This window comes from Haliotis cracherodii, unplaced genomic scaffold, assembly GCF_022045235.1.
Source record: "Haliotis cracherodii isolate W230 unplaced genomic scaffold, xgHalCrac1.p SCAF_3, whole genome shotgun sequence".
NCBI classification, from domain to species: domain Eukaryota; kingdom Metazoa; phylum Mollusca; class Gastropoda; order Lepetellida; family Haliotidae; genus Haliotis; species Haliotis cracherodii.
In genome coordinates, this window is record NW_027266286.1 from 40,140,434 (window position 1) to 40,163,501 (window position 23,068).

At 42.4% G+C, this 23,068-nt stretch overlaps 1 protein-coding gene across 2 annotated transcripts in view; it reads left to right on the top strand.

Moving 5' to 3' along the window:
- The first annotated feature begins 109 nt into the window (after positions 1-109).
- The window catches only part of LOC139476031 (bromodomain and WD repeat-containing protein 3-like), a 66,288-nt gene continuing 43,329 nt past the window's right edge, over positions 110-23,068 (top strand). Inside the window, exons 1-22 of one of the 2 annotated variants that reach the window (XM_071259270.1) lie at positions 110-235; positions 320-378; positions 456-485; positions 672-731; positions 2,577-2,727; positions 3,477-3,572; positions 4,353-4,513; positions 5,434-5,655; positions 5,896-5,996; positions 10,381-10,552; positions 13,000-13,139; positions 14,328-14,505; positions 15,408-15,542; positions 15,848-15,976; positions 16,547-16,772; positions 17,746-17,967; positions 18,454-18,595; positions 18,778-18,868; positions 19,493-19,621; positions 19,942-19,985; positions 21,490-21,739; positions 22,098-22,331. In XM_071259270.1, the coding sequence (XP_071115371.1) occupies positions 187-235; positions 320-378; positions 456-485; positions 672-731; positions 2,577-2,727; positions 3,477-3,572; positions 4,353-4,513; positions 5,434-5,655; positions 5,896-5,996; positions 10,381-10,552; positions 13,000-13,139; positions 14,328-14,505; positions 15,408-15,542; positions 15,848-15,976; positions 16,547-16,772; positions 17,746-17,967; positions 18,454-18,595; positions 18,778-18,868; positions 19,493-19,621; positions 19,942-19,985; positions 21,490-21,739; positions 22,098-22,331 (3,021 nt within the window). In that variant the 5' untranslated portion in view covers positions 110-186. The remainder of the gene's footprint in view (positions 236-319; positions 379-455; positions 486-671; positions 732-2,576; positions 2,728-3,476; positions 3,573-4,352; positions 4,514-5,433; positions 5,656-5,895; positions 5,997-10,380; positions 10,553-12,999; positions 13,140-14,327; positions 14,506-15,407; positions 15,543-15,847; positions 15,977-16,546; positions 16,773-17,745; positions 17,968-18,453; positions 18,596-18,777; positions 18,869-19,492; positions 19,622-19,941; positions 19,986-21,489; positions 21,740-22,097; positions 22,332-23,068) is intronic. The other variant, XM_071259271.1, reaches the window with a different exon arrangement.

A 23,068-nucleotide genomic window follows, 5' to 3' on the forward strand; every position in this document is an offset into this window, starting at 1 on the left:
GTGTAACTCGCTATTGATCTCAGCTGCCAACTCGTGAATCTGGAATTACTACGCGAAAATAGTCCACCTAGCAAATGCCTTCTACACGTATGGACAAAAATAGCTCAAAATGGCGACTGAGGCTAATCGCTAATTACGTCTTGAATTCTAGAAAATTGAGTTCAGTGAGAATGTGAAAAGGCTAAAATGCCTACACCAGAATCAACAGTCACCTCTGTCTCGTCGATAGAGTCAGGTAGAAGTTTTTTCACTGCTATTTGAGCTCCGAAAACTCCAAGCGGGTCGACCAACCATTGACAAATTTTCCATATCTTTTCAGAATTGTATTTCCTCATCGCTCGATTCCTGTCTTCGGGGCCTTGTAAGAAGGCATCAGAAGTAAGTAAAATTCATATTTTTGATCGGATTTGACTTATATGACACCAGTAAATTAGCTGACCTCTTTATATTTGTAGGTGCTGCTTGGGGAGCTGAAAGAACACAAGGTTAGTAATCGACAGTCCATGTGTATAACTTCTCTTTCGAGTTTCGCGCTTTTCTCCTGATATTTACGAATTTGTAGATAAATTTCATCACATCTATGGTGCCAGATCATGAATTTGATGAATGGGGAATCGTTTGTTGTAAAAATGTCCACCACATGAAAAAAAATGCAAATTTCAATTTTGCAGCTTTTACCTAAAAGAATTGACTGGGAAGGCAGAGAACACTACAGAAGTTATTCCAACTTGGTAAGTCACGGAAAAACTTGCTATTGGGTTGAAATAGACCAAACTTTTAGCAAATTATTAAAATGTACCTTAACATGGCTAATTTGAGATCTTGGCATATTTGGGTAGCATTTTGTACGAACTACAAGATATTGCAAACAAATCTGCGTGACAATTCGTAGTTTTATTGTATTTTGCAAAAGAAAACTCAGAATTTGCTATGCACTTATAATATCAAATGTCCTTAGCCATGGAGAATGATGTCAGGGACCTGGCACAAAGCCAACCAATGGGATCGCTCGCTTTTCAAAGCTGGTTCTATTATGCAAATATCAAGGCCATTACAGTTCTAGCGTGCTCTCATTGGCTGGATCAATGGTGAACTAGGTCATATTCTAAAAATAGTCCCCTGTTATTCTGTATCACATGGGTAATCACTTGTTCAAGCAAATCGGGCTTAAAAATTAAAAATACATGCTACATTGATTTATCAACAATAACTGCACTGGGTTTAAATTTTGCCAGGTAATGTTTTGCACGTTAGTATTGCTTCAGTGGTTATTGTCTTCAATATATCATTAATTCAAAACACAATAATCCAGTTTTATACACTGAAATGCATGTATTGTTTTGTTAAACAAGATTATTATTTTGTTGTACTCTATTTTGACCATTAGCAGCAGAGCTCCAGATAAGCTTTTGGTGTTGTGGGTATTTTACCCATGCATTTTAAAATCACTGCGTATCAGCTGTTCTATCTGGGTATTCAAATTTCTGTTACCCACTAGTTTTTACACATGTGGGTATTTAAGTGAAATATTTAAAAACACTATTCATCTAGTCCCCGCAAACTGGTGTGTGGGTTCGAGAGCTTTATAGGACTCAAAAATACCACGATACTTCCACAAGAAAGTGTGATGGCAAATGATCATGATGTAACTGTCATCGTGGAGTTTGGCAAGGTTGACGGAATGCCCGTTTATAATTTCAAAATAAGTTGCTGATTTGCCAATCGAATACGCAGGGTTACTTCACAATATTTTGTTGATACGCACAAGTTTTATTTTGTAGCTTATCTGTAATGTTCGTTGCGTATTTGATACGCTTGTATATTATTTTACTGCATATTTCTGCATTTCTGATGCGTATTTTACGCAGATACGCAGCTTATCTGGATCTCTGAGCAGATTCATAATTTTGATATATATTTTGAAATGAATTGATTTTTGCATATCTATTTGTTAATTTTGTGTTGTTTTGGAAACGACAATTGTTCCAGGGATTATTTGAAATTATGACAAGAAAGAAACACAATGAGAAATCTTCAAGGACAGGTTTTGCCAACATATTAAATTTAAAGGCTATATCATCCATTGTATAAGGCCTTGTCATTCATAAGATTGGGTGCATACTAACTGGTTGATTTCCTGGCATCTAAGGCATGGGATGTTTTTAATTGAATACCACTAGTATGCCTGGAAAAAACTTTTTAAATAGTTTACTAGTTCACAAGTACAATAGTGAGACTAATAGCTTTCACCCCCAATATGTCAATGATCACCCTGAAATGGATTGTGGACTAATTGTCTTTGCAGTGGGATATTCCCCTGGAGGTTAATTTATATACCACCAAATTTTTCTTGATCTTAATTTCTAATTTTCTTGATTTTTCTGGCTATTCATAACGACTTATAACCAGTGATCACACCACACACACACATATTGAACACGTCAGTAGAACATGACTATGTATTATAAGGCTGGTATTCTGAGGAAAAGAAGATGATATGCATAAGCTTCTTTTTAATTTTGGCCTTAAATTGAAGAAATCCAAATTCAAAAAAATTAATTAACTTGATTTTACAGATTGATTTATTCCGTCACATATCATGTGGCCACCTCCTCAATATATGTGAAAGGCTTGGGCCATTGTTGGATAAAGAAGTTCCGCCAAGTATCACAGGAGTTCGCTCCCTTCTTGGTGCAGGGAGTCTGTCACTGCTTCGAACTGTAGAAAGTAAGTTTACGTCTTATCTCAATGAAACAAAATAATTTATTGTAAGTCATAATATACTGAACAAGAAATGTTTGGGATCATGATATTTTTGGAAATACCTTTTTGTAGTGAAGGCTGAAAGTTTTTAAGTGTGTACTATATATACATATATTTCATGATCCCGAACTTTTTTTTTGTACATGATATAATTTTTTCTTCAACGTGATACATGGTTAATTGTTCCGATTACTTGATGAACCAAATGTATGGTGTCAACCTTACATCATGGAAATACATACCCTTTGCAGCCTGTGAAGATCCAGGGTAGAATAGGTCTTTAGCAACCCGTGCTTGCCTTAAAAAGCGTATGTGCTTGTCTTGAGAGTCGACTAACATGATTGGGTTGTCAGACTCGCTGACTTGGTTGATGCATGTCATCGATTCCAGTTGCATTGATCAATGCTCATGTTGTAAATCACTGGATTGTTTGGTCCAGACTCAATTACTTACAGACCGCCGTCATATAGCTTGAATATTGCTGAGTGCGGCATTAAAAAAACAACAAACATATCCTTACCTCCATCAGTAAGTTTGATTAACCTGCCAAAATCAGATGTAAGAATATTTGATAATTTGTTTTCTTCTATTCTCTAGATCAGCAGAATTTAGAAAAATATCACATACAATGATATAAAATAATTCTTTTGTAAAGCATAAAATGTTTTGGTGCTTATTCTTATTGATGATTACTTTGTTTTCTCCTCAACTAGACTCTAGACAGACAAAATGGGCATGTTCTCAGCTGGCTGTTCTGCATCATGCAGAACCATTACTGCCCCCACGGAACATTGCACATTTCTCCCACTGTAAGTCCAGATGTAACCTTCCGACAGATATCTAAATGAAGCAGAATTAGAAGATTATATTTATCTAATATTCAAAGGGGGCACGGGTGGCCCAGTCGTCTCAAGGCACCGCGATTCGCTGTGCAGAGTTGCGTCCCTTGGGTATGCCAGAAACCTATGGTTGTGGGTTCGAATCCCGGTTCACCCCGATTATGTTTTTAGGTTTGTCAGCATCGTACCCATGGTCGTGGGTTTCACCGAAGTGGTACATGTCTGAGACCTGCATCACATCGGGCTTTCCTCCCCCATTAAGCTGACCCGCCGTGATATAACTGGAATACTGTTAAAAGCGACGTTAAACCCAACTCACTCACTCTAATAATCACATTTTGTATGTAGCATCATAGGATTGAATCCCAGCTGTTGTGAAAGATGTGTTTTACCTTGGATTTGTTGAATTGTTGTTTTCCAATCTGTAGTGGTACTTGAGTGTTGTCTTGTGATGGTCGGGTTGGGGTGTTCTTGGGGTTTTCTGATTAATGTAGGGATCCCCAAATGTCTTTACTTGTTAATATGAAGGTTGTACATCACAACTTATAAACAGGGTTAGAACTAATGTGAAAAGTGTTACTAGCCCGGGTAAAGTTAAAATGCCCTTGTAATGTTTAAACAATGGGGAAACTGGGACATTTGTACTAGCCCACAGGAATTTGTACTAGTCCAGGACTGGTGAGCTAGTGTCAAATTCTCACCCTGACTTCACACATTATTTTATCACTGAGTAATCTTGTGTTTTTGCAGGTTCTTTGCTGAAAGGCCGAGAGTTGACTGGACGCAGTCGACGGGATTTGATATTCCAGTGCCATCAATACAGCCATGTGTCTCTCCATGACAGGAAGCTGGGTCACCTCTCCGCTGTGTATTGTGTGTCCTTCGACAGGACAGGCCAGTACATCTTCACAGTATGTGGAATAACATCATCATGTCATTGTTGAGCTGGTAGAATGGTTTAAGTTGGATCTTTATTATCATAGTAAAGTGTCACTGGAAGAAATGTTGATTAAAATTCACTTGATACTGTACTCTGCCTTTAGCCATTATCCCCTCAGTAATTTTCCCTGAACTGTACCAAGATAGGACGACAGACATTTGAAATTGGGTCTGGACGAAATTAGAATTACAAAATAGAATGCAGTGAGAACACTCCTCACATGATCGTGCGTGGATGCAGATCTGGATTAGTGGGAAAGAGCTTCATTACTGTTTATGAAACATTTGGTATGTTCCCTATGACTTACTGCTTCTACTATGGAGATCTAGGTAATCTTGTGAACATGTGACATCACTAATGGTTGCACACCTCAGTGAGGAAGGATGGCTTGTTAAAGATATTGCTGTATGTGTCAAACATATTGTAAGGTGTATTCTGTCAGAATATGCAATAATCACATATGAAGGACTGCACCTGCTGTGCCAATTTGGGGATTTGTGTGCCATTAGGTGTTTGTTCTGCCTGAGGAAGATCTCTTCTCAATGCAAGTAGAAGTATGACTACGATGGATTTACAAGTTGTGTTGTTATCATGTTAAAACTGGGCCCCAGCAAATTGTGATGGTTGTAAGAGGTGACTATTGACAGGGTGGTTAGACTGTGACATTTCTTCATTGTGTTTCATCGTACCCTGATGGCGGGGGGTTTTGCTGATAATGTCAATCACTGGTTTGTCAGGTCCAGACTTACAGGCTGCTATCTTATGGCAAGAATGGTGCTGAGTGCGGCATTAAGCAACAAACATCATGGCAAGTGTTAGGGTATGTGACACTGCGTCTGTTGTGATACTGGGTCTGTTGTTAGTGACACAGCATTTATTTGTTGACTGCAGGGTGCTGATGACCATTTAGTGAAGATCTGGAGTGCTTCTGCTGGTCGTCTGCTTGCTACGTTTCGAGGTCACGCAGCAGAGATCACTGATCTGGCTGTCAACTTTGAGAACACATTGCTGGCGTGTGGCAGCTGTGATAAGTTTATTCGTGTGTGGTGTCTGAGAACCAAGGCCCCGGTCATTGTTCTACAGGGCCACACTGGCATGATCACATCTGTGCAGGTAACTATGGCAATAGATTCCGGAGATTTTGACAACATAATACAGATTGGTGGTTGACATGCACATTAAAATGTTTTAAATTTTTTTTTACCCATTGAAATACCTTTTCGAGCCAAGTTCCCATTAGAATACAAATATTGGTAAACAAAATAGAACATCAATTGAAGAGTTATTGAGCAGGTGGAGCTGCAGACTTGTGTGAGGTTAATACTCTGAACTTGGAACAAATACTTATTTCAGTTTTGTCCCCAAGCAAAGGGTGAAACCCGCTACCTTGCCACAACAGGAGCTGATGGCTGTGTTTGTTTCTGGCAGTGGAATGTGAACACCCTTAAGTTCAAGTAAGTTCTGTAATGTATTGTGTCTCCATGTTCTGTTGTTTAATTGGGAAATTACAAATCATCTGTAAATTAGGGAGAGTTACTTAACTACATTAAGTAATACGTTACCACTGTTATACCGAGGCTGTTGTTCCACAACTGCTGCTAAAGCGAAATCTACCACAGAGATCTGAATTACCTCATGCAGCACGTGCGTAGCCACCCAGATGCCATGTGACACCCTTCACTCTTGTCTCCTTCGCTTGCTCTAGCAAGACATGTTTATTAAGACTGCTGAAGCGTTCCTGTTTCCTCGACCATTCGGTGATATTTATTATGGTTTATTCTCACCAATAAACTGTGCTTTTACGGGGCGTTTGCGGTAGCTATGCATGGATATAATTTTCCCGCCCTTTATTCTAGCTACTTGCGGGGTTCTTGTATGCACGTTGTGTCTCACATTCCCCTGTTCTAGTATGCTTTGGGGGTTAACATCACTTATTTCTTTATATGTTATATGTGTATGCTCTATATTCACATTGCTCGTTTATTTTTCTTGTGAAAATGCTCATTTGTGAATATTTGTGGTGCGTGTGTTGTAACCATGTTTTGCTCTTTGTTCATAGTACCATACCTTCCAATCCTCGCCGATGCCATCGGCAGGTTGGTGGAGAAGAGGGCAGTACGGGAGTTAGCTCTACCAGAAATAACACCAGGGTTTTACTCCAGGATATTTCTCGTTCCCAAGAAGGACAGTGCCGTACTCAGAATGATTCACAATCTGAAATCGTTCAACAAGTTTTACCTGCACAAGCCAGTTCAGAATGTTGACCTTGGCGGACCTGAAAGCTCTGATCATGCCGGCCGACTGGCTCGCTTCGATCGACCTGAAGGATGCTTATCTGCATGTTCCGATTCACTTGGACCATCACAAGTGTATCTCAGGTTTGTCTTTCAAGGCCAGCACAACGAGTGGGTAGCACTCACATTCGGTCTTTCGTCCGCTCCCTGGCTGTTCACCCGGTTAACCACCCACATAGTGGGGTTCCTCCACAGGAGGGGTGTCAGGTACTTCGCGTACTTGGACAACTCACTAGTAGCAAATCGAATGACGGACGTGCTGTCTCGTCAGCTCGATTTCGCACATCGGCTCTTGGAGCAATTGGGGTGGATTGTCAATCTCCCCAAGAGTGAGTTAACCCCCTCACAGAACTTGAAGTTCATCGGAGGTCGGTTCGACACGGTGACCCATCGCCTCTTTGTTCCTCCAGACAGATGGCACAAGATTCAGGCGATGATTGCCAAAGTCTTAGCGGTGCAACAGGCTGTTCACTTTTGAGAACAGCTGTTAGGGCTCCTTGTGTCAGCCAAGGACTGCACCGAACAGGGTCGTCTCCAACTCCGCATGCTGCAACGGTTTTTAATCCAGTTGTTGGCACAGGAGGAGAACAGCACGACCGTCACCCTCAAAGATCGGCTCCGACCGCATCTGGAGTGGTGGACGGTCCCTTACAACGTCATATCAGGAGTCTCCATGCGGCGCTACTGGGCCATGTTGAACCTGTATACAGACGCCTCTCTAGTGGGCTGGGGCGCCCATCTAGAGGGGGAGGTGAGCTCAGGGCTGTGGTGCGTAGACGAACTAGGTCTTCACATCAATTGTCTCGAGTTCAAGGCAGTGATCAACGCAGTCAATCACTGGAAGCATCTTTTCGTCAACGCCCGGCTCATTCTGGCAACCGACAACACGACGGTAGTGTCCTATGTGAACAAACTGGGGGGAACCCACAGTCACTCGCTACTCGATCTCACGATTGAGTTTTACGCTCTGGTGGACAGTGTCCCGTGCCAGGTACGCGCCCGTCACATCCCAGGTGTGCGGAATGTACTGGCCGACGCTCTGTCGAGCCCTCGGGATCCGAGCCCCACAAAGTGGATGCTCAACCCAGTAGTGTTTCAGTGGCTGTGCGAATGTTTGGGTCATCCGATGGTCGACCTGTTCGCAACCAGGTTCAACAATCAACTCCCGTTGTTTGTATCACCAGTCCTGGACCCTAGGGCCATCGATCACGATGCTCTCGCGTTAGACTGGACGGTCATGGAAGCTAATGCTTCCACCGACGGCGTTGATAAAACTCATTCTAAGCCGGCTCCGAGGAGTTCGCTGTCGAATGTTACTGATTGCGCCCATGTGGCCGAACAGATCGTGGTACCCCGACTTGCTGACCCAGGCCAGGTAGTCGCCACTTCCACTGCCTGTGAGACCGGATCTGCTGATCCACCCTTACACCCGCCAGCTTCATCCAAACGCAGGGCAGTTCAATCTACACGAGTGGATGTTGTCATTGAGCGACTGAGGAAGAAAGGTTTCTCTCATCGGGTGTCTCGGGCATACGTTGCATAGTATGCATCATGATTTACCCAAAAGGTGTATAATGCACGCTGGGCTAATTTCACGAAGTGGTGTTGTAAATATCACATTCATTCGCCAGATAAGGTATCTGTGCAGGATATCGCTCGTTTCATGTCTCACTTAAGAGAGACCCGGAAACTCTCCGGGGTTCCATTGCCAACTATGTCTCGTCCGTTGCTACGGTACGGGATGTTGCTATGGGTACCAGTCTTTCAAAAGAGTCGGTGATTCGGGGTATTATCAAGGGTTTCAAGCAGCAAGATCTTTAAAAGGGCCGCCTTCGGGCACCGGCCTGGGATCTCTCCTTAGTGTTGATATAACTTACGGAGGCTCCGTATGAACCCTTGAGTAGTGCTTCATTCCGGCATGTGACTTGGAAAACAGCATTTCTCCTCTCCTTTGCCACGGCGACACGAGTGTCGGAAATACACGCACTCGATGTCACCAAGGTTCGATTCGATAGGGGCGACGAAGGAGCAGTCAGCCTGGGCCTGCTCATGGGCTTCATCGCTAAGAATCAGAAATTTGGCCAAACGGAGAGAGAATTCACTGTAAGATTGCTCAATGAAATCTTACATCCTCAGGGATGTGAAATCTCCGCGGAAACGCGGAAAATCGCGTTTTTTAAAACTGTATTCCTCGGAAATAATCATCTTCCGCGTAAAAATTTAATAAAAAATTTAAAAAAATACACTCCGAAAAATAAGGTAAAAAACCGGACAACCGTAGCTGATTGTCCTGTTTTCGATCAGAGCTTTCACCAGCATAGGTTTTCGGACATCATACGTTTTCTATCACAAATACTTGCACTATAACGTGGGGTGTGGCGTCACACAGAAATTGTTAATACTCAGAGTCGGCTGATGGCTTGTGTTTAAGATAAAGTTGTCTTTTAGCCTGTAAGTGAATGAGATGTTTTACAGTTGTTCATATTCAATTATGTATTTAATTGTCTATTGTGTATTCCAACCTTGCTTATGAATACTGGAATTAAGTCTCGCGCCTAATGCATACTTTAAGTAGGCTTGCTCGGGGATATACGGTCCGAATGAAATTAATTTCCCTCTTTTCAACTGTTTAACCTGATCTAAGATTTAGCTCACACGGATACTGTGTTCTCATCCGCTGCGGTGATGAAATACCTATCCAGTGGGGCCGTTTGGAGTCACCAATCGTTTGGCAATGACGATTGAGCTTACGGTATGCGCTTGACAGTGCTTTGGTATTCCTATAGGGTAACACCTAGATTGGAGCATGTGCATCGAGTGCTTCCGCCTTGTTGTATACTTCCGCTGGTCGGAAGGAACACGAGCAGTCAGGTTCGGGTTGTAGGTGCTCCCCACCGCCTACTGTGGTAGTCAGCCTCGATATAACAGTGGTAACATATTACTAAATGTAATTTGCAGAATTTTCCTATTCAGAATATTCTATAAGTAATACGTTACCACTGGGCTGCTGTCCGCCCGTCCGTTCCTTGAGCACTTGCTCTTGCAAGAGACAAGAGTGAAGGGTGTCACATGGCAGCTGGGTGGCTACGCACGTGCTGCATGAGGTAATTGAGATCTCTGTGGTAGATTTAGTTACAGCAGCAGTTGTGGGAGACAACAGCCTCGGTATAACAGTGGTAATATATTACTTATAGAATATTCCGAAAAGGAAAATTCTACAAGTATTTGGAATATTTTGGAGAAAATGAGGCTATTGATATGAAGAGTCAGTATTTATTATTGGTCACTTTATCATGAAAAGAGTACAGCTCTCAAAGTCTTTGTTGTGACATCAATAACATGTTTTTAATTTGTGTCCAAATAAAATTATGGCGAAACTATTCAAAGGGGGATATCTCATGAAATTTGATTAATTACCTCCCTTTAGTGAAATTTGTAAATAATTATTGATAATACTGATCATGCTGATAGTGAATATTTTCTCTTGCAAGATCAGCATTTCTGTAACACTTCTGATATTTCTGTGCCAACTTGTTTTTGCCAGCACCAAGCCAATCAAGTTTGTTGAGCGTTCTCGCGCGGGAGCACAGATGCTGTGTTCATCCTTCAGCCCCGGTGGCCTGTTCCTTGCCACAGGGAACTCAGATAATGTGATACGGGTCTACTTCTTTCATGCCACTAGTCCAGAGAAGATATGTGAACTTGAAGCACATAAGGTAGATAGATTGCATCTTTATGTGAAGAGTTAAAATAGTTGTTGATATTGCTGGGTTTGTTGTCAAACGTTATGTGCACATAATATTGTTTTTATCAGTTATATGTTTAGACCTGAAAGGTCTTTGGAACGTATGTCCTCACATGTCTTCTGTCTTCATTATCCAAAACTTTTCACTTTTTCGACTTCTTTGAAGTGGAAGAGGTGAAATTTTGTGTGGTTGTTTGCGACTATAAGGAGGGGGGAATTTCAGTATGGCCGCTTGGTAGACATCTTTGATTAGAAACAAGATTAAACAATTTCATCTTAAAATTCCTGATTGAAAACCAAAACGGGTACAGGTTTTTTAAACAAGACGGCCACCAACTTCACCAGTCTTTGTTTTCAATCTGGAATCCTTGTTATATCCCCCTGTTTAGCGATAGAGATCAACATGTCTGTCTGTCTGTCTGTCCTCCGTTCATGTTGAATATTTTTTGTTGAAACTTGTTATACAGATCAGTCTAGTGGTGAGCTTGTGCCTATTATTGATCTGGGAAATTGAAAAATACTGAACAGCATTATTTTTTTATCGCACTTATTAAGGTATCCAATGTCAATAAACCAGCTGTGGGGTATGAGTAGCCAAACTCTATTTCCAATTTGTGCCATATTGGGATGAGGGGGCTGCTGGTTGGGAATATGTCATATCCTGATGACTTGTTCAAAGTGAACTTTCAATTAAATGAGGCATAGGAAATTGGAGGTAAGAGATTGAGGAAGAGACTGGTATGATTTATAATCCAACTGCTAACTTTCCTTGTGGGTTGATCTCTGGCAGTGACATAGATATTAAGGGTGCACGGATGATGGGAGATGGTAACCACAGCTTTGTGGCTAGTTACGTACTTGGTTTATATTTGTTAATGTGTTAGTTCTCCATATTTAGGCAGAAAATATTTGTATAGCAATGCTGACAGTATTATTCTTTAAGTGTCCGTCTGTGTTGACATTTTAAACTGTTGACTATATATCCAGGTGAGCTACAGAGCTGGGGCCCTTTTTTTCATTCTACCAAGACATTGAAGGATGCTTAATTCTGATTGGCTAAATAGACGTTTCCTTTTTGCTATGGAAACCCCTTTTAAATATATTAAACCTTTTCACGCAAAAAAACTTGTATCCATCGATTGCCAACGTATCAATTAATAAAAATTGGCTTCGGATCAATCACCCATAGGAACTGTAAAACATATCGATGTTTCTTCTATTACACGCCGGGTCTCCAATACACGCCGGGTCTCGAATACATGCAAGGTCTCTAACACATGCAAGGTCAACAGCTCTCACAAATTTAATAGACGGCCTGGTGTCTAATAGAGGAAATACGGTTGTTTGATATCGGATTTGGTGGCGATGATATGATGTTCTAGGCCGATGATGAGATAGAATCACTTTACGAAGGCAGAACTTTTGCATACAAATGGAATGTTTATGAAATTGTTAGGGATATATTCTATGACGAACAGACTCGGCACAGGCAATTTCGTCATTGCAACAACTGACAATGAAAGTAAAATATAACATTATAAAAAAGTGTTTCCAGAAACTTTATTCCTGAAAACATGTTGTTTACAAACCTCTCCGTCAACCACTACTGTAAAGATTTGGCATGAGGGGATTTGTAAAGTCCATCACAAAACACTCGTCCCTCTATTTCAGAACACAGTAGGTTTATCTCCTAATTGTTTTACAGATACGACTAACCACAGCGAAACAGAAATTTTTTAATAAAAATGGTGGTTCAGTAAAAAAATATACCACGGAATTCCATCCTGCCGTCCTTACTTATATTTTTTAACTTCATCATTAATTGACTTATAACTTGAAAACTACTTCATGGATTCTTTTTCAATTGAGGGTACAGTTTCTATACCAATAGTAGATGTGCAGTGCATAGTTTGATTTCGATAAGTGGATTTTCTGAGAAAATATTGCCTTTTTTTATTTTCTTAATTTAGAAATATGTTGGGAGTCCAGTTGGGGGTTTAGTGAGACGATACACAGTGCATCACGATTTTTTACTTCTCGATACAAGTATCGGTGAAAAATACCGATTCCACATTAAATATTTGATTTAATAACTGTTACACCAAACGCTGATTTGTAGTGAAAATTAGTAGTGAATATGTAAATATTTTCATCCATTGTAGTTTACTTGATGTTTCCAATTGTAAATCATCAGTGTGCCAGGTATTTAGCCATCCTGTCTTTGAGAAAGATGGCTTATGCACCACAGGTAAAAGCACATGCAAGTATCGTGAGCTAGATATGTATTGAATCAGGAGCGAGGTATCGTGATACGTATAAGATCGTGAGCTAGGTATCGTGATACGCATCGGATTGTAGGTTGGTGTATGGTCCCAGCTCTTCTGAACAAGCTATGTTTCATGTGTTTGTCCCCATCAGGACCGAGTGGATAGCATCACCTACAGTAACCAGGGCATGAGGTTTGTCAGCGGCAGCAAGGATGGCACTGCCAGGATCTGGCGCTATGAGAGGCAGGAGTGGAAAGCTCTAGTGCTTAACATGGCTACCAAGTTGCAAAGGTCAGTACAACAGAATGCATTTCTCCGATCAGTTTGATACATTACTCCCTGTACTGTAAATCTGGAAAGTTTGGTGCCATAAACTATTGTGAGCAGGTACCAACAGCCTTAACCTTAATTTGTTCGACACCATGTCAGTGAGATTACAAAACGTGAAAGTGCTTTTGCACATGTTATGTTTATGAGGATCTGTTCTGCCTTGATTGACAATGTGGGCAAGTGAATAAACAAAATATGGTCCCTATTTTAATTGTTTGTGCAATAATAACTGCATCATAAAACTATTGTGGTTGTGGGTGCAGCTTGTATTGTTGCAGTACTTTCCTGCTCACAAAACATTCCAGATTTGCAGTATTTGTATTGTCTAGGTTGGGTTGAAGGGGGGGGGGGGGGGGGTCTTGCAGCATTTTGCTGGACACAGTTGTATGTAGGTGTGCCAAGATCCAATCATTGTGGGTTTTGAGTCCCAGATTCTCCATGAATGTGATCATTTCGCACCTACGCATTGAAAGGATGTCACCTGCATCACCTCTGGCTTACCTCCTACACTCAGCTGACATGCTGTGATAAACGTAATTACTGATCAAAGCAGCATTAACTCAGTCATTCTTTTCATTTTATTAATAACTCTGTGTTGAAGATGAAGCAGAAATGTTTGAAAACTCTGTAGAAGGTGATCATTTGGTTACTTATTGGTGACTTGGTTGATAGCGTGTCATCCCCCGTGTGAGTCATTGCTCTAGATAGGGGGCACAGGAGGCCCAATTGTCCGAGGCTCCATTATTTGCTGTGCAGAGTTGCGTCTCTTGGACATGCCAGACGCCTATGATCGTGAGTTCGAATCCCGGTTAGCCCCAATTATGTTTCTAGGTTTGTCAGCACCATACCTGTGCTTGTGGCTTTCCTCCCACATTAAGCTGATATGCTGCATATGACTGGAATACTTTTCAGAGTGGCGTAAAACCAAAGTCACTCACTCATTGGTCATGATACCAAATCGCTGGATGTCGGGTATGGATCCATGCTCATAATACAATCACCAGATTATCAGATCCAGACGCAATTATTTACAAGCAGCTATCATATAGTTTGAATAATGCTGAGTGCAATTTAACAACAAATAAAAACTATCACTGTCTAAGATGATTTGTATATAATGGCCTTCATCTCTCCATGTTGTTGCTCCAGCAGTAAATCTGCCCCTGCCCATGTTGACCCGCCTCCCACTGATGACAGTAAGAAGGATAAGTACCGAGTGACCATGGTGGCGTGGGTGATGGACGATGAACATGTTGTCACAGCTGTCAGCGATTATTCTCTTAAAGTGTGGAACTCCCATACAGGCAAGCTTGTACATGTATTGGAGGTGAGTGATCTCTTTCAGTAATACCAAGTGGTAGTGCTGGACGATTGATTGAAAATTGGTCAATCGATCAATCTGGAAAGTCAAAATGATTGATCTCCCAAAGGGAGGACGTAGATCTGGTAGTTGAGGGCACTGGTTCCAGGAGTAGTGTTTCTCTGCCCAATACACCACTTCGACCCTTCTTTCGCCTAGACTAGTGGTAGGATGGGGCCAGTCCTATCATTTGGCTGCTCATGCCGAGCCCAGTGCATTGATAATTGTATTTGCAGAAATTGTATTTCAGAATTCTCTTTTTACTTGATGTTTGGACCTGATTATTTCAACTGGTGTCTCAGTTGAATTTCAAATGTATGTGTTTCAAGTATGTAATTTGCCTATAGTCATATTCCCAGAAGGCGGTGGTCAGGGGCCACTCTAGTGGAACAATTACTGTTTTAATTATTCTGCTTGAGTTTCTCACCCGTATATCCCTGGTGCTGTGAGGCGGAGATCCACTTGTTATTAGCATTGTGTTTATTATACTCCAGTGGGGTTGGGGAGTTTGGAGTTTGGATGATCAAACAATGTGAACTGAACATGGATTACAAAACCCCTCCAAAAAAGTGAACATCCACTTGATGATGAACAGCGACCGTTTCATGGCCACGTTTCATAGTGATTGAGACCTTAGTATTCCGTAAATCCTACATATATAAACTCTTTTGACAAATCCACTGTGCAAGATGATAGTGGTTAAACAATCAATGTATTACCGGTTGATTCTTTGATAGATGCTTTTTGCAACTCAGATGACTATACCTGTCTTGCTGTACTGCCACATGCATATTCCCACTTCACCTAGCTGTCCACTTTTTGAATTGTAATTGATCAAATGGAAATTGTTCCTCTCTGTCTCTTGTCAGAGTCACCAAGATGAAGTGTTTGTGCTAGAGCCGAGTCCTGTCGACGCCCGAATCCTCCTCAGTGCGGGCCATGATGGCAACATTGTCATCTGGAACTTGCAGACAGGGAATAAGATCAAAACATTCTTTAACATGGTAAGAATTCCATCACCCCAGAAAATGGAAAATTGCGGGGGTGCAGAAGTACTATGCCTGAATTGACAGACCTAGTATGTTGGGCTCTTTGGCAAGTTGATCTTGGCAGTTTAGTTTTTCTGATGACAAGTCATCTGTGACCCCAAATAAGTAACATTCAATTCAGGACAAGTAGATTTTGAAACTTATGTTGCTTGAGGCTAAGTAAACAATTTGTTATACGTCTATTGTGTAAAAAGTGTATGGTGTGTATGTCATGTCAATTGGAGGCAGTACAGGATCATGTTCCTCGTGTCTGTTGACAGATCGAAGGTCAAGGCCATGGGGCAGTGTTTGACTGTAAGTTTGCTCCAGACGGTCTGAGTTTTGCAGCTGTAGACTCCCATGGACATCTACTCTTGTTTGGATTTGGATCAAATGCGAAGTTTCAGAAGGTAAGCAGTTCCAATCAAATGATACATGTGCACAAACACAACTGTGTTCTGTATCGGGTTGAATGATACTTGCTTGAAAAAAACATGTTATGTTTGTGTGACTTATATATGATGATGTTGATGTGAATTCTGGGATTTGTTTGTTTGTTTGTTTAATGCCACACTCAGAAATATTCCAGTTATGTTCTGTAAATAATCAAGTCTGGACCAGACGCTCCAGTGAGCATCGACATCATGAACATCGATCCATGCAACTGGGATACAGTGACATGCATGAACCAAGCCGATGAGCCTGACCACCCAATCCCGCTAGTTGCCTCTAACATGAGTTGTTGAAGACCTGTCCTAACCTGTATCATGAATACTAGGACATGAGCCATAATATGATCAATCACAACGCTATTGCCGTGTTGCAGTAATATTTGTCATTGATGGGAAATCTGCCACAGATGTTAGATCTTGAGTTCTTTTTTCCCATGCTTATTGTGGATCTGAGTCATGCTTACATCCACAGTCTATGTTCAGTCGTTGCCAGCAGTGACCTTATATGCATTTTGCTTCCCTCTTCAGGTACCGAAAGAAGTATTTTTCCACACAGATTACCGTCCGCTGATCCGTGATGCCAATAACTATGTGCTTGACGAACAAACGCAGCAGGCCCCCCACCTGATGCCACCTCCCTTCCTCGTGGACATCGATGGCAACCCCTACCGCCCCATCACCCAGCGCCTTGTCCCTGGCAGAGAGAACTGTAAGGATGACATGCTGATCCCTGAGGTGGCTGTCAATGAGGAGGGTGAGTCAAGGCAGACAGGAGCTGGCACCACCATGGGGTCTGCACACAGTAGCTGATGATCCATCCCTGATTAGCCAGTGTATTGTATGTTCATTCTGTTAGGATACATACCCTGGACACATTCACTAAAATAGCTTCATTTTGAGTTCTGCTGTGGTGGATAGTCCAATTGAATGTCTTAGAATGAGTCTCCTTGACCCGAGACCTGACTCATCTCTTTGTGGATACATCTCGGACTAACTTCCCGAGGCAAGTTTCCACCCTAGCCAAACTAGGCTTGAATTATGTTATATTTTGGCTGGACTGTGCAGATTTCTGTCAATTGCAGGATTTGCAAAGCATGTGTACTGTCAATTTAGCGTCAATAGATATTGTCCAAATCTTTTCATGTTTTTAATTAATGTGCTCATGTAATTGGATGCACTTCGTGAAGTAAGACCCATTTTTATTACAACATAGATCTTGAAACTGAGAAATATTGAGAAAACTCCCCAATGGCAGGTCAAACCCTCCTTTAATTCTCACAGTAGCTAAAAAGTACTCACTGATGGGAATAAAACAGCTTTCCCGTGAAGATACGGGTTAGAATACGTCTTCAGCAATCCTTGCTTGTTGTAAGAGGTGATTAACAGGTTTGGGTGGTAAGACTCGCAGAATCGCTGATGCATGTCATTGTATCCCAATTGTGTAGATCGATGCTCTTGATGTCAATCACTGGATTGTCTGGTCCAGACTAAATTGTTTACAGATTGTGTTTTAAAGCAGTAATATTGCTGAGTGCAGTGTTGAACAAACAAATGAACAAAGAATAAGACAAGCTGTGATGTGGTGAGACGCTGTTGATGTGATGGCTGGACATAATGATCAATGAGACTACTCACCAGTGTTCTAGTGGATTACCTCATGGCAGTATATGCTGTCATTACAACCCGTGTTCTTTGTCAGCTTATATATGTGCTACTACTGACTCCAGGATCCTCCGAGGTTATTGGTGATGGTGAGCCACTAGGTGGCCCCCTGGCTGAGCCTGCTGTGATAGAACGGGTCCGCCCTAGCCTCGACGCTATGATACAGAGACTTCAGCTGGAGCAGGATCATCGGATTGCCCTGGAGGGAGGGGAACCACTGGCCTCACCCCCACCTGTAGGCTCACCCCCTCCCTTTGTGTCCCCAAGATCAACCAGGAACAATCAGGGTGAGTCACACTGACATGGACCAGTACAGTCCTAAGTCCAGCACTACATGCTTGTCACATGTTAGAGAGGGTCAGATAGACTTCAGGTCGGGTTGAAATGTCATGATGTTGAAGTTATCTATGTGACTACAGGTTGGGTTGGAATGTTGTGATGTTGTGTGTGTGTGACTACAGGTCTGGTTGGAATGCCATGATGTTGATGTTATCTGTGTGACTACAGGTCTGGTTGGAATGTTGTGATGTTGTGTGTGTGTGACTACAGGTCTGGTTGGAATGCCATGATGTTGATGTTATCTGTGTGACTACAGGTCGGGTTGGAATGTTGTGATGTTGTGTGTGTGTGTGACCACAGGTCGGATTGGAATGCCATGATGTTGATGTTATCTCTGTGACTACAGGTCTGGTTGGAATGTTGTGATGTTGTGTATGTGTGACTACAGGTCTGGTTTGAATGTAATGATGTTGATGTTATCTCTGTGACTACAGGTCGGGTTGGAATGCGTCGCAGTGGGGAGACGGAGGGAGTAAGGCAGTCACTCGGCAATGTCACGCTCAAGGCCACAAAGAGTGACATTGCAGCCCTGAAGAGAAGAGTTGTCGTAAAACCGCTAGATCCAGAAGTAATGTGGTAAGGACTTAACTATCTTCAAACTTTGCAAACTTCCCCTAGTGTACTGTTCCTTTTAACATTTAATCAAGTCTAATCTTAATAATTTTATTACATACCCTGTTTCCTTGAGGGTGTTGCTGCGTGTTCTGGCTAGTGTGTTGTGTCAAGGCACATAACAAATGTGTTGTTGTTGTCTGCAGGCGACATGAGGAGAAGAGATTAGCATTTGCTGATGAAGAATTTAAGAAATTTGTCTTCGAGAGGAAAAAAAAGCCCAATTCTCCACACAGTGTAAGTGGTGAACAATCTTCTAAACCATCCAGTCTTCTCCTCTTCAGTCATGAGGGGTAGTATTGAATTTAAAGCGTTTGCTCATCACGCTGAAGACCCGTGTAGGTGTTGTTTCCAGAGAACAAGCTGAAAACTGTGAAAGACCTTTCATCCAAAATGGTACACGTCTTCATCAAGGGCTGAAGTGGTGCCTTTGGCTAAATTTAATTTTTCCCTTTTTCCAAGGCAACAAGTTTGACATTGACTCATAGTGGTGTGTTTGTGCAGACCATATCTCTAAATAGGTACTCCAATTGAAACTCTGCACACACAAAAAACAGGTCAACTAATGCCTTTTGCTATTTTTTGTTTTTAGAATTTATATTTTTTCTGTTTCCTTGGCAACAAGTTTGATTGTGGTGGTGTGGAGTGTACCAGACATAGATATACAAAGTTCAGAATCCCAATTCCGTGGTATTGTTTTAATAGCTCAATAATGACAATGGACAGAAGATTAGATAGAAATATAAGTTTGACTTAAAGTGATGGTCAGATGATTTGTTTTTTCGAATTTGTGGGGGCCGTAGGGATTTGTGATCTTCTGATGACTCTTGTTTTAAGTTAGATATTGGCTGTTTTTTACAGGCTCACTCTGCTGCATCAAAAGACAAACGTAAGCAGGCACAAGCTGCAGGGGCCAACACTGCTGAGAATGAGGAGACCGCCAGGAACAGACTGTTCACCCGAGCACTGTATGACACAGAAGAGGAGGAGGTGAGATGGTGCTCCTCAGGAAAACTTATCTTTCTGCATATTTTTCAGTAAATTTGTTACATATGGCTTGTTGTCATGCTGACGACTGGGTTTGAATCCCATGGGTACAATATGTGAGGCCCATTTCTGGATTCCCCTGCTGTAATATTGGTAGAATATTGTTAAAAGCAGTGCAGAATAGAGGATAACTACATGGCTCCAAATTGTAACCACCTGGAGGCAGAGATTTCGCTGTTGTATTATTAGTTAAATAAGCTGTCAATATCTGCATGCATCCATCGAAAGAAGTTTGTGTTCATATGGCCATGGCAATGTTTCAGGATGAGGAAGGCAACAGCTCAGGATCTGACTTCATGCATGAAAGGTAGGAGGAATATATATCACTAAGCTTCATTCTGCAGTTGGTTTGCAAGTTTCCTATGAGCCAGAAGGGAATATAACCCAAAGATGTTGATTACTGTCATGCTGACATGCTTTGTGCTGATGTGGATGTCACTGGAAGTGAAATGAGGTATCTTCCCTGCACCTTTTGGGTCACCTGTGTTTTGTAAAACGTTTATGTCAAGTGTTTACATTTGTCTATAACTTAATTAGTTTTTGTATGTGCCTTTCTGGGAACAAATATCACGTGCAGTATACAGTGTGTTGCGTGCAGCGTGCGGATGGCAGTCTCTGTCTGGGCAGTTGCTTCCTTCCCCCCTCTCCACTGAGGCAAACACCTGAAACAAGGTCACAGCTGAAGCTTGCACTGCTCTGCAGTTAGGCTGTTGCCTAGTGAGGGGATGCAGGAGAACAGGCATGCTCTTTGAGTTCGGATAGTGGATGAGGCATTACTGATCTGGGTCCCGTTCCACAAAGCAATCTTAGGGCTAAGTTGATTGTAACTCTCTAAGTACGCGATCTTAGATGTTTGTTACGATCGGCCGCCAATTCCACAAAGCAATCTTAACTAAGAGAGTTGTAAGTTGAGATCAAAATGCTAAGTTGCTCCGGATCAACTTAGGATCGCTAAAATCGATCTTAAATATTGTACCATAACAACAAAGATGGCGACTTTTATTATGATGTGCAAGGAAATGGACCGTGTCTTACACAAAGGAAGGGTTTTTAGAGACAGCACCTGGCAGCTAGATACGTTATCTGACGATGAACTGTATGCGTGATACCGTATGCCACGCCATGCCACGCCACGCCCTCTTGAAACTTCTCGAAGCTGTCTCTCCGTCCATAACACCAGCAACCCAGCGTTTACATTCCCTGTCTCCAGAAACGAACTTTCTCATGACTTTGAGATATTTAAGCAAGGGTGTTTTTTTCGTTGAGTTTTGACCTTCACGGGACTGTGAAGTCCAGTGTGTCCCGGGTGTTTCACCCGACTGTATAGACGCCATTTGCAACTCTATCAATAATATCCGTTTTGATCTTGTACAATTTACGTAATGTGAAGCACGATTTTTATCAACTTGTTGGATTCCCCCATGTCATCGGAGCCATGGACGGGGCACTTGTTAAAATCGCCCTAAAATCGCTTTGTGGAACGGGCGTAAACTTTAGCTAAGACGATTGTAAAATCTATTAAGTCTCTAAGATTGATTGTAGTTATGATCGCTTTGTGGAACGGGACCCTGATGGTACAACGTTTTTGGGAATATCGTCAGAAATGTGAGATAAGTTATATACATGTAAACCAGCCATTGAAGCTGAAGTTGAGAGTTAACGTTTTGTGAAGAGCTCCGAATAAAGCAGTGTGGACCCTCTGACACACTTCTCATTGCCGAAGTATCCAGTAGAGCACAAACAGCTGAGATGGGTAGTGAGTGTGTCTAGGTGATGAAAGGAGCTGTAAGAGTGATGTTGGTTGCTTTCAGTGACTCTGATGAGTATTCTGATTGGATGGGGGATACAGGAAGTAATCTGCAGCCTCCAAAACGTATGTCACAGCGGCAGCGAAAACGCAAACGCTTCACATCCACAGAAGATGATCAAGATGATGATGATGATGATAATGATGAGGAGAACAATGATAAAGAAAATGACCAGGACAGTGGTAGTAATGTGGAGAGGAAGCCAAAGAAAGCAAAACCTCCACCGAAGAAAAAGAAAAAGAAAGTGGTCAAGGTGAGTTCCTGTCAGACACTTGTTGAGGGATGTCCTCAGCACCATGTGCTGGTCATGGGAACCAATGATGATGGAATGGTCACAGTTTGTGACCTGGCGTGATGACGTGGTGTGGGATGCTGCTCATGCAATCAGCCACTGGTTTGTCTGGCTTAAACTTGATTATTCACAGGCGACCATGATGAAATGTTGCTGACAGTTATTCCAATTTCATAAAAATTCTTTGTAGTTATATTATTAGATAATTTTCACCGAATCACGGGTAGATTGGGAGAAATGTCTGCACTATACACAAGAAAATAAGTAGTTAAAAATACACATCAATTAACTGTATATGAACTGTTTCATCTGTTTCCAGCACCAGCAACCCAAGATGCCATCAGGTGTAACAGAACTGTCTGAAGCATTCCGACCACCGGAATGGCTGACTGATACCATTCCACGCAAGGCACCATTTGTTCCTCAGATGGGCGATGAGGTCATGTACTTCCGCCAAGGTCATGAACTCTACCTGAATGCAGTAGTCAAGCACAAAGTGTATGAAGTGAACCCCAACAACAACCAGCCATGGCACAAGAATCCAAAACTCAGGGTATGTACTACTGTCAGCGACACCTCCATCAACACCTCACTCGACACCTCACTCGACACCTCCATCAACACCTCACTCCACACCTCACTCCACACCCCACTCCACACCCCGCTCCACACTCCACTCCACACCGCCATCAACACCTCACTCAACACCTCACTCCACACCCCACTCCACACACCACTCGACACCCCACTCCACACCTCACTCAACACCTCACTCAACACCCCACTCCACACCCCACTCAACACCCCACTGGACACCTCACTCAACACCCCACTCGACACCCCACTTGACACCTCATTCAACACCCCACTCAACACCTCCATCAACACCTCACTCAACACCCCACTCCACACCCCACTCAACACCCCACTGGACACCTCACTCAACACCCCACTCCACACCTCACTCAACACCCCACTCCCCACTCAACACCTCCATCAACACCTCACTCAACACCCCACTTGACACCACACTCAACACCCCACTTGACACCTCACTCCACACCTCACTCAACACCTCGCTTAGTACCTCACTTCACACACCACTCCACACCCCACTCCACACCTCACTCAATACCTCACTCAACACACCACTCGACACCCCACTCCAAACCCCACTCGACACCTCACTCAATACCTCACTCCACACACCACTCGACACCCCACTCGACACCTCACTCAACACCCCACTGAACACCTCACTCCACACCTCACTCAACACCCCACTCAACA